Source organism: Bos grunniens, chromosome 5 (genome assembly GCF_055505025.1).
Source record: "Bos grunniens cultivar Pamir isolate PY7600 chromosome 5, Bosgru_T2T1.0, whole genome shotgun sequence".
Lineage (NCBI taxonomy): Eukaryota > Metazoa > Chordata > Mammalia > Artiodactyla > Bovidae > Bos > Bos grunniens.
Genome location: NC_141169.1, coordinates 105,687,133 through 105,705,724, shown reverse-complemented (window position 1 = coordinate 105,705,724; position 18,592 = coordinate 105,687,133). Strand labels below are relative to the sequence as shown.

Here is an 18,592-nt window from a genome sequence, read left to right as displayed (position 1 = left end):
TTAATTAGAACTGGCAATGGTTGTTTGGAAAGAGCTGAGGCCAAGAGGGCAGGAAGGCGTCTCCTTGTTCCTGGCCCAGGAGATGTGAGCCGGAGAACAGCTGGGACAGGCTTGGTCTCCGTCGCCCCCCTGCTGGCAGCGCCTGATGGCTTTCCGTGCTCATCAATTCAGACTTTCTCCTGGGGAGTCCCTGACTTCGAATTGGATGGGGCCCCTCTCAGCAGGAGAGCCGGCTCTCCCCACCCCACTCCCTTCAGAGTCTGCCTTCCTAAGGCTAGAAACCCGTGTCTCCAGGTCCAGCGAGCCTGCAGCAGCGGCTGCAAAAGGGACCTGGAGATGTTAGCAAAGCCGGGCAGGAAGTAACAACGAGCAGATTCAACCTGGAAAAATGCAGTCGTTGCATCTGGGGATAAATAACCAGAAACACAAATGCTCAGGTGGGAGGGAGAAGCCTGGAACAGGAAGAGGCCAGACGGCACTTGGACAGGAGCTTGCAATGTGATCTAGTGACAAAGAAATTGCTGGGGGATTCATGGACTGGATGCACGGAGGTGCTACCCCAACAAGAACAAGGAAGGAACAGGGGCGGGACCAGGCAGCTGTTCTCTGCCTCCCTGGAGGCCAGAACTGAGTGGACCACAGGGTGGAGCTGGCAGCAAGAGAGAGTCAAGTCAGACTCTAGAAAGAACCTTGTGGCTACAAGGTAAGGAGAGATTATCCGAGGAAATGAAGAAATCCCTGGGAAGACGTTTGAAGCACTGGGACACAGGAAACCTGTCCCAGAGGCAGGGACATGGCCTGGATGACTTTCAGATACCCCAGACAGCTCATCAAAGAACACATGATTCTGCAGAAAACAGAGAGCAGGCCTGCCCGTAGATACTACAGGAGACAGGAGATGGAGGAACCCTAAACAACTGAAAATAATGAAATTTAAGAGCTGGGGATAGTCACATGACCTGTCCTGAGTGTGAGACCAAGCTGGGAGAAGAGCTGCAGGCGGACCAAAGTCTGCAGACGGCCAGACAACCTGCTCCTTGGGCTCATAGAAGGGTGCTTTCCAATCCTCCGTTGGCTCCACTGCCTAGGACGGGCCAGGCTCACAACGAGGCCCCCGAGACAAGTCCCCACGCACTTCAGACCCCACGGGGCCAATCAAATGCACGCCATCTGACCTGTTCCTTCACCAACCGACGGTTGCTCTGGAGGGAGCCAGGTTAGACCTGAAGAAGAACTTGCCTCCTGAGTTTTGAGATAAGCGCACAAGCAAGTGAAAAGCGGTTTCTGGTCTCTCCTCCTCTGGCTGGATCACGGGCTGGATGATGCTTCAGGTTATACAGTGCATCGCACTTCTCACTGAAGCGCAGTGAGAAAGGCAGACGTCTGTCACACTTCCATCAAACCAGAGACACGGAAGTGCAGGTGTAGAGAGCAGGTAAATTAGGCTAATTATCACTTTAGAAAAGGGCTCTCTGCAACAAGCTACATTAACACACTTACAATGTAATGAGAATTGTTAAAACAGAGGTTCAATGTAGCAGGCAAGACTTCTAGCTCGGACCAGGGCACACAGACGGATGACCTATCCACGAAAAAGTTTTTGTGATTCCAGGTTCTTCCTGGGGACGGTCAGCCTCCTGGTGAGGTATTTGATATCAGGTGTTAGCCTTTGGGGCTTCCCTGGTGACTCAGCAGTAAAGAATTCGCCTTCAATGCAGGAGATGGAGGAGGTTCAATCCCTAGGTCAGGAAGATTCCCTGGAGGAGGGCAAGGCCAATGACTCCAGTATTCTTGTCTGGAGTATCCCATGGACAGGGAAGCCTGGCAGGCTACAGTCTGTGGGGTCACAAAGAGCCAGATGTGACTGAAGTGACTTAGCACGCGTGCACATACACGTCAGCCCTTCGGTGAGATTTCTGGAGACCCCAGAAAGAAGAAAAGAAGAAAAGAAAAAGCTTGTTGGAGGAGGCTTCTCCAGGGCATCTGAACCACTGGCGTGTGTTAGAGCCTAACGAGGGGTCCATGAAGCCAGGCCACGAGAGGACTGAGAATAATTAGGATGGGAGAGTCTAGCTCATTTACAGACATGTCAGCCTGGAGGAAAAGATAGGAGTCTTGTAGGGATCTGGGGACCTGAGAGGCAGGAACTAGAACAGTAGCTATGCTGAGCTTCTAACATGTCCCAGGCACCGCTCTAGACACTTGAAGGAATGTCCCCTCATTTAATTATTCATTTCCTTAACAACTATCACATACCCCTCAATGGACCACTCGTCTTCAAAACAACTTGAGCAGGTCAGACGAGAAAACCCAAGTCACAGGTGACATCACACGATCTGCCCAAGCTTGTGCATCGCTTAGTGGCCGAGCTGGGATTCCAAGCTCACTTGACACCAGAACCTTCTCCTTCAAGAAACCCTCCAGCCCTGCCCCTCCTGGCTCCGGTCACTGTAGCAATTCAGCTTGGCTGCGTGCATTCACATATATGCAGACAAGTGTCTGTGCAGAACATGTGCACCCAAGCCAGTGGAGGCGGGCGGGGCACCAGGGAACCACAGCCCTTCGGTCCTGAAGGGAAGGATACTGTGTTTGGGGAGGAAGACCCCAGCATCTCTGTCCGGTTCCACTTAGCTCCAGTCAAGATGAATGGCTGAATTCTCTTCCATTTCCTCAGCATCCTAACAACAGGAGGGAGTGACCCAGAATGCAAGAGGCGGTGAAGAGGTTATCCACCCACTCATCACACGTGCCCACACAAGGAATACCCGCACGACCCTGAGGAACCGTCTGCCTTCTGTGTCTTTCGCTGAACACCGACCCCTTCCTGAGTGTGCTGACCGTGCAGACACTCTCCTCTTCATCTCACACCACCACGTGCCCCAGAATACAAGGGACGCTCCATCCCAAATGCTGCCTGGCTGTGCAGGCATTAGGCGTCAACATAACCAGCTTACGAAAGCAGGGGTAAAGGAAAAAGGGGGGCCGTGGTCCTTGAAAAAGGAAAGGGTCACTGTGGCATGATTTCCAGAGTCCTCCATCTCCCAGGGCCCAGTCTGCCACATCACCTACTTCTTTGATCCTCATTAAAGACGCAGCTGCTGCAAAGCCTGGCTGTCCTGAGGGGTTTGAATGAAAGACCTGAGTGGACGTGAAGACGGAGAGTGATGCTCGAACCAGGTGGGAGAAGCCACAGAAGGCAGAGGCTGGGCACCCAAGGCAAACAGTTCCCGCCCTTATTCCTCCTGATGCCCATAGTCTGGACAGGGCAGAACACACCCGTAGAGGTCCTCCCAGCCCTGCTCCTGGGGGGCTGACATGCCACGCAGGCTACCTGTCCAAAGTGACTCCCACTTGGACAGTCATGCTGTCCCGCTCTCTCTGGGGTTCCTGCAGAGTCAGCCCTCAGCCTCACTAAGTGATGCACAACCTTGGTCCATGAAGCCAGGTCACAAGAGGTCCCACTCTCCTGGGAACCCCTGCCGCCGCTCACCGCGTGTGCTGGTCCAGATCCACCCCATTGTCTCAGGGGTAAGCCCCAAGCAGGTTGATTCCTGCTGCAAACACAGTAATTAAAAGGTCCCTGCAGGGATCCAGCCGTCCCCCCGCTCACGATCACCCGCCTCAGCCGCTAAGAGGGAAGACAGAAGGGGCAAAACAGGGACAGAGGAAAGGAGAGAACACTCCCAAGTTCACAGGCCCCCAGCTCTTCTCCTGAACCTGCTTTGGTGGCCGACAATCTCCACGGTGACAACAAGGACTCCCCCTCCTCCACACCAAGCTCAGAGGGCAGAAGCATCAGCCCCACCAGAAGTGGGACAGTGCAGTGATGGGGACATAGACAAAGGGTCTGAATCCTTCCCTAGTACTAAGCTCTTTGACCTTGACCAAGTAACCTCGGTTTTCTTATCTGAGAAATAAAGGCAGTGATACTCCATCTTTTACAGGATCATTACAAGGATTCAGTGAGTGGTTCTGTGTGCCCTAGCACACTAGAAGTATTTGTTATGACTCAGATCTTCAAAAGCAGCTTTAAGACACTCAAGGAGGGGGCTTCTCTAAATGGTTCAGACAGTAAAGAATCTGTTCTCAATGCAGGAGACCCAGGTTCAGTCCCTGGGTCAGGAAGATCCCTTGGAGAAGCAAATGGCAACTCACTCCAGTATTCTTGCCTGGGAAATCCCATGGACAGAGGAGCCTGGCAGGCTACAAAGAGTCACAGCAGCGTGACTAAGCACGCATGCATATATTTGGTCAAATAGTTTCTGACAAGGGTGCCAAAACCACTCAATGGGGAACAGACAGTCTTTTCAACAAATGGTGCTGGAAAAACTGAATACCCACATGCCAAAAATGAAGTTGAACCCTTACCTAACTATATGTCATGAAAGATACTCAGGGAGGGACTTCCCTGAGGGTCCAGTGGTTAAGACTCCACGCTCCCAGTGCAGGGGGCCCAGGTTCCATCCTTGGTCGGGGAACTAGATCCCACATGCTACACAAAGCAGCCTAAAATAACAAAACACAAAACGACAACAAAAGACACTCAGGGAAGGAAGGGTCCAGATTCCTGCGGCCCCCGTGGCAGGCAGGAGAGAACAGACAGTCCTGGCAACTCCAAGAAGGAAATTTCTAGTGACTGGACGAAAGCGAGGTCCCAGAGCCAGAGCGGCCTTGGGGACACAGCCCTGGTCACACAGACAGTTCCCGACGCACGGTCCATAGGAAACTGTGTCTGCGTGTGTTTCTGAAGGATTTCACAATCGCATCGTGGAGACGAGCCTGGCCTAAACACAAACATCAACAAGTCCACAGCAACGGCAATCATCCTGGGCTGTGGGATTTGCCCGAGTGCAGAGCTGGAGGGCGTTGAGAGGAAGAAAGAGGGAGGAACAGGGTGGGTGGGGGAAGATGGGGAGACCCGTAACAACCCCCGGGGCTCAACCTCTTCCCCAGGCAGGGAGTCAAAACTTTCTAAACTGGGGACCCGAAAGGCAGCCTGGAAGGGCTCAGGTTTACTGTGTGTCTGTCTGTCTGTCGGGGCCTCTCTCCCCGGCCCCTGCTTCCTCTCACTCCCTCCTCCAGTGCCCTCCACCCTCCTCTCTGGGTTGGGGGCTGAGAGGGAGATGCAGGCGGCTATGGCATTTTCTTCCCCAGGGGAAGCTACTGCAAAGAAGCAAGAAGGGGCTGGAGCTCAGGTGGGGAGTGGGGAGAGGAAATGGGGGCAGGGTTCCAGGCTGCTGAGAGCAAGGGCAAGGTTAGGGGAAAGGGGGGTGGTCCCTCTTCTTGGGAAAGGCCCCCCTGACAACTGCAGCTCCTGGGGACTGCCCCCTTCCCTGGACAACTCTGCCATATGCTGTCCTTGCCACACACTATGCTTTGAATAAGTTCAGCACACTTAAGTCTCTCCTGTGTGTCAGACACTGTGCAAATAAACACACACACACAAAGAAATAAAACACGGTCCTGGCTCTCGAAGTCCTCAGTCTATCCGGGAACAAGTGAAGCTCCAGAGGGTGTGCTAAGTGTTTCGGTCACTCTGCCCAAGTGCAAGGAGCATTAGATTAAGGAAGATACAACAGAGCATCAAATAACAGTTTGAAATGGTGAGAAACTGAGTCCCTTTTCAATTATGCTGCAAAGTCTCCAATTGATGCCAATATATCTTTAACTTCTCTGATACTATATAAGCTTCCTTCTTCCTTTTTTAACCTGATATCTCCCTTGGAGCTGAAGAAGACTCTTGAGAGTCCCTTGGACTGCAAGGAGATCAAACCAGTCAATCCTAAAGGAAATCAACCCTGAATATTCACTGAAAGGACTGATGCTGAAGCTGAAGCTCCAATATTTTGGCCACCTGAGGTGAAGGGCCGATTCTTTGGAAAAGACCCTGATGCTGGGAAAGATCGAGGGGAGACAGAGGATGAGATGGTTGGATGGCATCACTGACTCAATAGACGTGAGTTTGAGCAAACTCAGCGAGATAGTGAAGGACAGGTGAGCCTGGTGTGCCGCAGTTCATGGGGTTGGAGAGTCAGAAGTGACTGAGCAACTGAACAACACCAACCTCCCCTGGAGAAAAGCCATCAGCCTTCCCAACTCGCCATCCACTCACCCGTCCCCTGGAGAGGGGCCATCAGCCTACCCAACTCGCCACCCACTCACCCATCCCCTGGAGAGGGGCCATCAGCCTACCCAACTCGCCACCCACTCACCCATCCCCTGGAGAGGGGCCATCAGCCTTCCCAACTCACCACCCACTCACCCGTCCCCTGGAGAGGGGCCATCAGCCTACCCAACTCGCCATCCACTCACCCGTCCCTCGTGCAGACCAAAGACAGGCTTCTCAGCAGGATGCACCGTGAGGAGCTGTTTCTGATGCCCAAGCAGGCAGCCCTGGGGGACCCTTAGGAGCTGGGACAACACACCAGCTCAGAAGGCTCCTTGCAGAGCCCTCCACAAAAGTCCTTAAAATACTGACTCGCTTAATTCCAACCCTCAAACCAAGAACAATTTTCATGGAAGAACTCACAGGATAGGCAACAGAAGATCACCACCAAAACCAACTGCATTTCTTTTTATGGCAGCCAAAAAAAAAGAAATGAAACTGGGTCATTTGTAGAGATGCAGATGGATCCTAGAATCTGTCATACAGTGTGAAGTATTTCAGAACATTGAGGTTTGATGAAAAGAACAAAATTCTATAAAGCAATTATCCTTCAATTAAAAAATAATTTTAAAAAGAAAGAAAAAACAAATATATCTTAATACATACATGTGGAATCTAGCAACACAATACAGATGAATCTATTTGAGGACATAGGGAACAGACATATGGACACAGCGTGGGAACGAGAAGGTGGGTCCAACTGAGAGAGTAGCACTGACTTACATAAACCACTCTGTAAGCAGACAGCCAACGAGTATGGACACAGCATGGGGACGAGAAGGTGGGTCCAATTGAGAGAGTAGCACTGACTTATATAAACCACTCTGTGTAAGCAGACAGCCAACGAGAAGCTGCCATGCAGCACAGGAAGCTCAGCTCGCTGCCCTGTGATGACCCAGAGGGGTGGGACAGGGGAGTCCAAGAGGGATGGGATATGTGCATACATATTCCCTGGTGGCTCAGTCGGTAAAGAATCCGCCTGCAATTCGGGAGACCTGGATTCAGTCCCTGGGTTGGGAAGATGCCCTGGAGGAGGGCATGGCAACCCACTCCAGTATTCTTGCCTGGAGAATCCCCAAGGACAGAGGAGCCTGGCAGACTGCAGTTCGTGGAAGCACAAAGAGTCAGACATGACTGAGCGGCTAAGCACAGCAAATAGCTGATACACTTCACTGTACAGCAGAAACTAACACAAGATTGCAAAGCAGTTACACTCCAATAAAAATAGCAAAACAAAAAACAACCGCAATATTAAACAGGACTGGCCAATTCTAAGTTTTCCCACTAACATTCTTCTACTTCTCACCCATTCACTCTGCCCTCACTGAGTACACACAAACAGCCAAGTGCCAACAGCTGCTAAAGGTTGGAGGAAAAGATACGTAAGAACGATTATAAATTGAGAAAATTGTCTTTATAGGTGCAATTTTTGAGTACATGGAGAAAACAGTCTCCATTTTACTGCAGCCCAGACTCTCAGTCTAAGTCCGAGAGAGCCAGTCCCTTCAGGCCCAGCATTGGAGGATCCCTGATTATGCTCAGTCTCCAGGTCCAGAAAGAAGCCAGCTGGTGGCAGTACAGGACCTAGAACCCGGGCTCGAGCCACTCAACCCGCTTTCCACTCCCCTTCCCTCTTGGGTTCAATCACGTTGTGGATCAAACCACACGCTTCCAAATACAACTAGCATGGAAGGGTCAGCTGAAGTCACAGGTATGCTTGGCCCCACCCAGGCCCTGATATCATGCCCCTGCCTCCAGACTCCTTGGGAACCTTCTCTGAGCCAGTCAGTCTCCAGGGAGCAGCCTGTAAGCCTTCCCATCTGATTTCCCTTCATACAGCAGCCAAGCAGGACAGTCACTGTCTGTCTCAGCTTCTTCTAGGTTTGCGGAGTGATGTTCAGGGGTTAATAATCATTTTCTGGGTCTGGAGCCCTAGGACAGTCAGATGGAATCTATGAACCCCTTCTCAGAACGTTTCAGTGTGTACAACAATCATACAGAATAAAGAGAAGACTCATCACACAGGAATCAAAATACTTAAATGTAAATGTCATACACTTACTGCTTTACATGAAAAAGTAAAAGTGTTAGTCACTCAGTTGTGTCTGACAATTGTGACTCCATGGACTGTAGACTGCCAGGCTCCTTTGTCCATGGAATTCTCCAGGCAAGAATACTGGAGTGGGTTGCCATGCCCTTCTCCAGGGGATGTTCCTGACCCAGGGATTGAACCTGGGTCTCCCACATTGTAGGCAGATTCTTTATTGCCTGAGCCTCTAGGGAAATGTATGAGACAGTCATACGCATACTGCTTTAACAAGGCATCCGATAGCAAGCCTAACAGCACATCTAAACCTTGTCATCATTTCAAACTAATGACGAGCATCAGTGTGACTGAGACTTGTGCCGCCATTATAAGGGGATATGAAGCTGTATGTGACTTCCATTGGTGACAAACTCCCAGCTACTCACAGCAATGTCACTTTGTACCTATATCCTTAACTCAAGTAAATGCTATGTTTTGGGTAAATGTTGGGGCTTCCCAGGTGGTGCTAGTGGTAAAGAACTCGCCTGCCAATGCAGAAGACGCCTGAGACAAGGGTTCAATCCCTGGGTCAGGAAGACCCCTGGAGGAGGGCATGGCCACCCATTACAGTGTTCTTGCCTGGAGAATCCCCACGGACAGAGAAGCCTGGCGGGCAACCGTCCATGGGGTTGCAGAGTTGGATGCAACTGAAGTGACTTAGCATGCACGCACCTAAATGTTGGTGAAAGTAAGTGCCATTTTATACCATCTGAGTTGATGAATCCTATTCACAAAACCTGCAAGGTTTAAGAACGCTCGATGCTGCCATGTAGCCCCAGGGGTCATCAGAGAGAAGGTATAGGGGCAGCATAAGGAGCTGACCAGGAGTAGCAGGGAGACCCCGTCCACAGTGAGGACAAGGGGACACTAGGCTGGTGGCCCAGAACCATTCTCCCCATCCCTCAAGCCCCAGATACAACCACTGGGCTTCTCCAGGCCTCAAAGGCTCAAAGAAGACTCCCACCACATACAACACCCACGTCTAAACTTGCAGTGTCCTCCCAACACTGCAGCTTGCAGGGGGGCAAATGCCCGCCAGAGATCTGATAAGAGCACCAAACATAGCCCACTCAGGTGTGCTGGGCCCCGAGCATCTGGGAGTGAGGAGAAGGGAGGCGATTCCGTCTAGAGCTTCCAGGTGGGTTTCTCCCATCACCAGACCACTGTTCTCCCAGCACTCTCTCCCTACTCTGTAACTGCACATTCCGGCCTGATCCTGTGATTCTCTGTGGTCAGGGCTGCTTTCCCTACTAGACCAGAGGCCCTTGTGGCATCAGCTCCAGCTCAGGACATGACACCGAAATGGTAATGTCTGATGAAGGAGATGCAGGAGAGAGGCAGCCAGAGATTGAACCAGAGATGGAGCCTGGTGGGTCTCCTCTGGTCTCTGCTTCCCTTTGGGGCATCTTGACAGCTGGAGTGACTTACCCAAGCAGTCTCTGTTCATGAATATTAGTTTTTAATTACAAACTCTGAAAAAGGAAATTGATGTTCACCCAGGTTTGGGGGACTTGACTTGCTCTCTTTGCTTCTCTCTGAATCCCCGCCCCCACGCTGCTTGGGGTACTTCCCCCGGGAGATCCAGTCCACCCAGGCCTGCCCTGCTCAGCTGTGTGGTCCCAGAGAGCAGGGTCTGCTCAGGCTGTTGTGTTTCCTGAAGCTCCCTTGGGGCAAGAAAGAGGCAGGTGAGATGTCCTGGGCTCTGGTGTGCTGCTTCAGGGTGGGGCGAGTGGAACAGGAACACATCCCAAAGCCAGGGGGAAATCAGTGCATTTTCCCCAGTCATTAGAGCAAGTCAACAGCCACGGGACCACTACCCACACCCATGAGAATGCAACAGCATCACCAAGAAACGGAATGGACTGGAGTGTCGTTAAATGCCATGTTCGTATCTTCCCTTCTCTCCCTTGTAGGCCTTCTTAAGAATGCAAATCCCTATTCTATTCCTGAGAAGGAAACAGACTAATCTCACAATGGTGTCAAGGATGCGGCGACCCCCACCCCATATAAATACACCACTCACTCAGGCCAGTGTCCAACAACCTGCCTGGGGCCTGGAGGCAGAGCGGTGGACAGGAAGACCTCCAGGTCACCCTGGAAAAGCAAGCAGCAAGGTTTTCCTGAGAATCAGGGAATCTCCTACACCCTATTTCTCCCAGCAAAGCAAAATGATACAGGTAAGAGAGAAGAAAACGCAGGTCTGAGGGTCTCATCTGCAGGGCTGTGGACAGATACCATGTAAGGAGAAAGACAGCAATTTCACAATGTTGCCCCACCACCATCCAAAAGCCTAGGAGGACAGGGCTTCCCATTAGTTATTTAATCAGATGTATAAAAACTCTTCCCGAAAAAGGTGGTGGTTTAGTCACTAAGTCGTGTCCAACTCTTGCAACCCAATGAACTGTAGCCCGCCCAGGCTTCTCCAACCATGGGAATTCCCAGCCAAGAATACTGGAATGGGTTGCCATTTCCTTCTCCAGGGGATCTTCCTGACCCAGGGATCGAACCCAGGCTCGAGCATTGAAGGCAGTCTCCTGCATTGCAAGCAGATTCTTCGTGCAAGAAAGGGGTAATGACAGAAGTCAGGTCAAGAAACAGTAGCCTCTGGTTTGAAGAGAGTGAGGCAGCATTTGATTGTCCCAGGCTGCCAGCTTCTCCCCTAAACGAGCCTCACTGGGAGGTCCCCATGTTCCGTTCCCCAGAGGTCCCCTAGACGACTCCTTTTGACTCAGCACAATAATCTGGGTTGAACTGTCAGATGTCAAGGCCACAGGGCGAGGAGTCGGGTGTCAGAGACATCCTGTCTTGAGGGGAGGTGATCTCCTCTCCGTAGAGATAGAGGAGCTTGGTTATTCCTGGGTTCCCACCCGACACCAGGTCAGAGAGAAGGGCTCTGCCTCCTGAGTGAACCTGCAGGCCTCCAGGCTGGCACTCTGCCCCCCATGCCTGACACTGCCAAAAGCAGCCTGTAGACCTGCTAGAGAAGCCAGAGCGTGCTTGCAAAGGCAGCTTCTGCTAGGGGTCCTAGGGATGCCCTAATCCCAGGAAAGCCAGCACCGAGCAAGGGGGCACCTGGTCTCCCTGTCCATGCCCCCTCTCCATTCCCAGTTGGGAAGATCAGCTGCCCACAGGGCTGAAGTTTGGGACTACGCCTGCTGGATTCCAGGGCCTGCAGGTTGGGAGAAAGTCTCTGCACCGTTGTGTAAACATGCCCTCCGGGCCCATCAAGGGCATCACATGCTGTCCTGGCTCTGGGCTTGCCCACCACCTAGATGCCCCTTGGTGCCACCCAAGCATTTGAGTCTCTGCCTTTGTCCCTCTGGCTCTCTGGGTCGGGCAGGAGGTCTGGGGGAACACAGGAGGCCTTGTTCAGCCCATCCACTCTACAGCCTGTCTGGAGGCTCAAGGCTGGGTAAGTCCCCTAACTGTTTACATTCATTCGCCTCCCACTTGAATACAGTGATTTTGATGCTCAATTCCAAAGGGGAGCCCACATTTATCGGAACTGGCAATGAGGTTGCAGGGGTCTCTGTCACCCAGAGGAATCTCCAACAAGGAGATTTCATTTAGATGAAATTCTAATCACATGGCCAAACATAAGAAAATATAGAGTGAACCATGGCTTAGTCATCCAATAAATACTAAATAGTCAGTTTCATGCATTGGAGAAGGAAATGGCAACCCACTCCAGTGTTCTTGCCTGGAGAATCCCAGGGACAGGGGAGCCTGGTGGGCTGCCGTCTATGGGGTCACACAGAGTCAGACACGACTAAAGCGACTTAGCAGCAGCAGTAGCAGCAGCAGTCTTTAAAATACAAATGTGGACCTTATCAATACATGACAATATGTACACAAAATGAAAGGGGAAACGCCAAACAAGGGACACACTAGGTTCTCCTCTGTCTGAAGCATGCCCAGATATCAACTGGAGTTGAAATGAAGTCCAGGATACTCAATCCATTAGAGTTTGGTGACCGCAAAGTTCTTCTGATCTGTAAGGCTAAGTGCATATTTTTCATAGGTGTCCAAGAGGAAACCCACTTCCTCTCCATTTGCCTTAAAATCAAAGCAAAGCTAGAGCCTTAGAGGCCATCCAGGCCAGGAGAAGGGGGACAGTCTAAAAGGTGGGACTTCCCTGGTGGCTCAGATGGTAAAGCGTCTGCCTACAACGTGGGAGACCGGGGTTCAATCCCTCGGTCAGGAAGATCCCCTGGAGAAGGAAATGGCAACCCACTCCAGTATTCTTGCCTGGAAAATCCCATGGACGGAAGAGCCTGGTAGGTAGGCTACAGTCCATGGGGTCGCAAAGAGTCGGACACGACTGAGTGACTTTCTTTCTTTCTTTCTAGAAGGTGGGGCCGCTGCACCTGCTCTCCAAACAGCCAGCAGGTGCAGCCAGGCAGTGTCCCTGCCCAGTGAGGGACCAGTTCCAAACTGCTGCTCACAGCCAGAGGCTGGGCATCCCGACCCAGAGAGCAGTTCAGACCCCAACAGGCCCCCAGAAAGTTGTTCAGACCCTCACAGTCTCCACCTGTAACCAGGGTTTAGCACCAACTTGACCTAGGGGTGAGGAGAAGGGATAGAGAAAAGCATGGGACACGAGCCCTGAAGGAGGTGCCAATTCACTCACAACCTTGTTGGGTGACAACCTGGGTGCCCGTTATCATTAGGGGAGTGACTAGGTAAACAAGAGCTCATCTGTCAGAAAAAAGGAATTAGACACACGTACACCGGGGAATACTTTGGCCACCTGATGCAAAGAGCCAGCGCCTTGGAAAAGACCCTGATGCTGGGAAGGTCTGCAGGCAGGAGGAGAAGGGGTCAACAGAGGATGAGATGGTTGGATGGCGTCACCGCCTCGATGGACATGAGTTTGAGCAAGCTCCAGGAGATGGTGGAAGACAAAGGAGCCTGGTGTGCTACCGTCTGTGGGGTCACAAAGAGTTGACACGACCTGGCAACTGAACAACAGCAACAACACTAATGGTCTGAAGAATACAGTGCTGAGAGCAAAAGGAAGGGAACAGAATGGGTTTAAGACAGAGCCACTAAGTAAATGAAACATGCATACAGTTCAGAGAAACCGTCACCACCAAGAGGGTAGTGAGCCTAAGGGGCCGTGACAGTAAATACGATGTGGGCTCCGGGCTGGGATCCTGGAGGACAAACAGGGAGAAGGTAAAAACCAGGGGACTCTGAACTGAGAAGGGATTTGAGTTAATGACAGGGTATCAACAGAGGCTCATTAACTGTGATAAATGTACTGTATCGATAATAGAGGAAACTAGTGTGTGGGATGGAGACCTCTCTGTCCAATTTTTCAGAAAATGTAAGACTCTTTTATACGCTATTGATACTAGCTATAAAATAGATGACTGATGAGAACCTAAAGTATAGCACAGGGAACTCTACTCAATGCTCTGCTGCTGCTGCTAAGTCACTTCAGTCATGTCCGACTCTGTGTGACCCCATAGACGGCAGCCTACCAGGCGGTGACCTAAATGGGAAGAAAATTCAAAAAAGAGGGGACGTATGTATTTCCATAGCTGATTCACTTTGCTGTACAGCAGAAACTAACACAAAATCCACCAATACAAATAAATGTTTAAAAAGCTGTTCTAAACAATAATGTCTTTTTTTAAAGGAAAAAAAGGCACAAAGCAAAAGCAACACTATACGTTTCCCAGGAACACCAAGCATCGGAATGCGGGCAGCAGGCAGTGAGCTGGGAAGGGTGAGTAGACTAAAAGAAATGATGAGGAGCACAGTCACCAAGGCGGCTGCAGGCCTTGGGTTCCAGGGCCAAGCCCCCAGGCCTGATGTAGGACTGCAATCAGGGAGAAGGTGGACATGAAAGCCCCTACCCCGTCCCCAAGGGAGCAAGATCAAACCAGTCCATCCTAAAGGAAACCAACCCTGAATATTCATTGGAAAGACTGATGCTGAAGCTGAAACTCCAGTACTTTGGCCACCTGATGCCAAGAGCTGACTCATTGGAAAAGACCCTGATACTGGGAAAGATTGAGGGCAGGAGGAGAAGGGGACGACAGAGGATGAGATGGTTAGATGGCATCACCAACTCCATGAACATGAGTTTGAGCAAACTCCATGAGATGGTGAAGGACAGGGAAGCCTGGCGTGCTGCAGTCCATGGGGTCACAAGGAGTAGGACACAAATTAGCAACTCAACAACAACAACAGCCTCTGTTCCCAGCAAGGGCGAAAAGGCAGTGGTGGTACTCCCACCCCATACACACACCTGTGGTCTCAGGAATATTCCTCCCTCTTCTCAGGGTCTAGAATCAGGCTACTCAGAGGATCGGGGGCTCAAGACCAGGGTACCCCCTCCTCCATTGGCAGCTGTGGCAGGAACCCCTGTCTCTTATGAATCTGAGTGTCGGTGTTAGGACCATTGGCTCCGGGTTTTATCTTTATATAAATAAATAAGTCACAAGAAGGACCTCTGCACACCAATAACAATAATGCGCCATGACTGAGAACTGTGATGAACTCAACTCTGCATCAGTGGTACCCAAATGCATAACTTTGGAAAAGAGAAGGAGGGGAAAAAATAATAAAGCAAAACACTGCAAGAGAGTAGGTCAGGATGACTACATGAGTGGTAGAGGCTTTGATGACAGAAGGGACATGGGGGATGCTGAGTAGCTTGGAAAGGCCCCGGGAAAGGAGAGTTAACTAGACCTGAAGCCAGGGTGAGGGGCCAGGAGGGAAGCGCTCTTGGCGAGTACACAGCAGGGACAACAGTCCAGGACGCACTCCACCTGACTCTAGTCAGAGGCACCAAGCGAGCCCTGGGTTTCCAAAGGGGAAAGTCAGCACGCCCACAGCAGGGGAGCCCCTGAACACTCGTCAGTCCTAAGAGCTCGCTCTGGGCCCTCCTAATTCCCAGCCGAAGCCAGCAAAATCCAATAGCAATCAAAATAAAACATGCTGGGGGGCAGCCCACTAGGAGCAGTGCAGTTACATTTAAATTTCAGATTAGCCACAAATAATATTTGAGTAAAAGTATGTCCTTAATGGGGCTTCCCCAGTGGCTCAGTGGCAAAGAACCTGCCTGCCAATGCAGGAGACACAGGCTCGATCCCTGGGTCAGGCAGATCCCCTGAAGAAAGAAATGGCAATCCACTCCGGTATTCCTGCCTGGGAAATCCCATGGACAGAGAAGCCTGGCGGGCCTCAGTCCATGGGGTCACAAAAGAGTCAGACACACCTTAGTAATCAGACACAACAAATATCCTCAATATTGCATGGGACATACTTTTGCTAAAAAAAAAAATTATTTGTTGTTAATCTGAATTCAAATTTAACTAGGTATCCTGAATCTTTATTTGCTAGATCTGGCAACTCTCCATAATAACAATAGCAGTTAACACTGACTTGTTACACCTTCAGATACTTCTAGTTGTCAGGTTTCCCCTTCACCACGACCCAGTGAAGAGTGTAGTATTATTCCCTTTTTACATACAAATAAACTGCGATTCCGAAGGATCAAGCCACTTGCCCAAGGTCATGAGGCTGACAGATGCCAGGTCTGAGATGTGGACATCTGTGTTCAGACTCCAGAGTCCAACTCAGGGCAGGTTGCTGTCTCCCAACTCAGCAGGGGCGCAAGGCCCAGGCCTCGGCTGCCTGAGCCTCCCTGCCTCCCTGACACACAGCGAAGGTGCAGCCTCCCACAGTGGTGATGCCAAGAGCTACTTGCACAGCTCTCAAAACACGCCTCGAGAAACCTTACGACCAGACCCCAGTCAAAGGCACTAAGCAAGCTCTGGGTTTCCAAAGGTGAAAGTCAGCACATCCCACAGCAGGGGAGCCCCAAGCGGCCTTAAAAGAGCACACTGGCCCTATATTGGTGCAAAGAAAAACACAAGAAGGAGCTCCTGATTTAAGAGTGTGGATAAGCAGCGCAGGTCAGCACAGCCAGGGTCAGAGCCGGGTCACACACCATCCTGCCTGGGGACAGCAAAATGGATGAATGGCCTCTGGGGATGTCCCTTCCCCTTTGGGGATGGCGTTAATGTGAAACTTACAAAACAGGTATCTGATGAGAATGTCACCCCATCCTTCAGCATGACACCCTTTTCTATAATCATGAGTATTTACTGAGCACCTACTGTGTACCAGACACTGTGCTAGATGTTTTCATTGGCCTGTCTAACAATGGGGCACGTAAAACTACAGTCCTGCAGAGTGTCTATTTGCAAATGAGGAACCTGAGACTTGGGGAAGTCATTTATTCAACTAACGCTAGTTAAGCTCTATATATGCCAGACTCTGTCCAAGGTGCTCGAGATACAGCAGTGAACCAAACAAGACCCCTGCCTTCACGGAGCTGGGAGGGGCAGAGATAAAAAACAAATCTACCATGCTATTTCAGGTGCTAAGTATAACGAAGAAAAGTGAAGCAGGGTCAAGGTACAGAATGATAGGGGTGCGGGGTACTTTATCTAAGACAGTCAGGGAAGATGTCTGGAAGGAGGTAATATTCAAGCAGAGGTCTGAAGTGAGGGGCTGAGCATGCGCAGGTCTAGAGGAAGGGAGACCGAAGCAGAGATGACAGACAATCCATGCAGAGGCCCTGAGGTAAGAGTGACAAAGACACGACCGAGATAAGGCCAGTGGGCTGGAGCCAGCACCGGAGAGTGGGAGGGGTAGGAGGTGAGTTTGGAGGGGATGGCAAGGGCCAGTCATCTTTAAAGGATCGTGTGGTATGAAGAAATGGATGGAGAAGAGAGTGAAGAAATGGATGGAAGGATGGATGGATGAAAGGATGTATGGATGGAAGGATGAATGGGTGAATGGAAGAACAGAGAGACAAATGTGTAGATAAATGGATTTATCTGATCAGAGGTCAAAATACAGACAGCTTACAAGTTGATAAAATGTGTCTGATGTTCCATTCCCAAATAACCAATTCCCTGGGAGTCCCAGGCAAGGACTTTTCTTAATAATGTAAGTCTCCTAGACAGAAAATTCAATCCAAAGCACAACAGGCAAATCAGGTCTTCATTCCAAGGAAAGCATTACAAAGGCCACAGGATGGCAAGCCAGGAAGAAATGCCTTGCCTTCTATCTCTAACGTCTGTCTTTATCTCTAAGCCAGCTTCCAGATGGGCACCCACTCCCAGCAGCTGGGAGCTGGGATCCCAGAACTCTTCCTAAGTCCTTGAGCAAGAAAATCCCCACCAGAAGGAAAAAAACAGCATGCCAGAGGCCAGAGCAGAGCCAAAGGCTTCCTGCACGTGGCCCGACGGCCAGGAACCCAGCCCAGCACAGCCATCGCACCCCAGACCCTCGGCCACCTGCCCAACCTCACCTCCAAGTCCTTCTCCAGCTCCAGCCCAGCCTCCATCAGGTTGTGCTCAAACTCCTCTCGCTGCTCCTTCCTCTCCTCCTCCAGGGCATCGAGCGGCCCCAGCTCGATGTCACCGGGAGCCCCCGCCTGGGGGTCCTTGCCCGTCTCGCCATTGGAGACGATAGCCAGATTGTGGCCCGGGGAGCTGTGGCCGGGGTGCGCCCCGCGTTTCCGGTAGTGGTAGGCGAGCACGTAGTCCACCTTCCTCTGGCTGTCATAGAAGTGCATGCGGCTCACGCAGGCCTCCGAGGACACCGGCTCGCTGGCCTCCAAGTAATTGTTGATGACCTGGCCGAAGAAGAGGGGACACGGAGCGGCGACATCCAGTGAGGGAGGGGCGAGAGGCGCGGGAGGCTGACCTGGCGCTCTGGGACCTGGGACGGGGACAAGGAGGCCAGGCCCTCACAGCGAAAGGACAGAGAGGCCCGAGTTCATCGGCCAGGCCGCCACTCCTCCGCCCTAGCCCCGGGTCTAGCCCCGGCCCATAGACGCAGCACACATGCACGCTCACGCACACAGATGCATATGCAGCGTCAACCCTGCGCATCCCACCACCGGCCTCCCTCCGCGCACCAAGCCCCATTCCAGCACACGCGCACAAGTCGAGCACTCAGCCTCACACCGGCGCACACTGTGCCTACCTGCGTCACCCACGCGCTCTGACACGAAGGGCCCCCCACATGCACCACGACACCCCTTCCTCTTTGCAGAGGTGCAGGCCTGCCTGCAAACACGCCGTACTCACCGGCAGGTTCTCTGGATCCATTGGAACAAAGGCCGATTTCTAGCCGCCTGGCCCACCCGACTCCTACCCCACGGGGGATTCACTGTCCACTCTGCGCCTCACAGCGCCATATCCTCCTCTACCCGCTCTCCGTCCTCCCCAGCCACTGGCGAGGACCCTGCCAGAGAGGCTGCGGTCCACTCCCGTCTGCTCCTGGAGGCGATGGGAGGTTGAGAAGAG

General features: G+C 51.7%; 1 protein-coding gene across 1 annotated transcript in view; it reads right to left on the bottom strand.

Moving 5' to 3' along the window:
* The window catches only part of ANO2 (anoctamin 2), a 335,785-nt gene that overhangs the window by 316,161 nt on the left and 1,032 nt on the right, over positions 1-18,592 (bottom strand). The window contains exon 3 of the mRNA XM_086404358.1: positions 17,590-17,916. Within this exon, the coding sequence (XP_086260484.1) occupies positions 17,590-17,916 (327 nt within the window). The remainder of the gene's footprint in view (positions 1-17,589; positions 17,917-18,592) is intronic.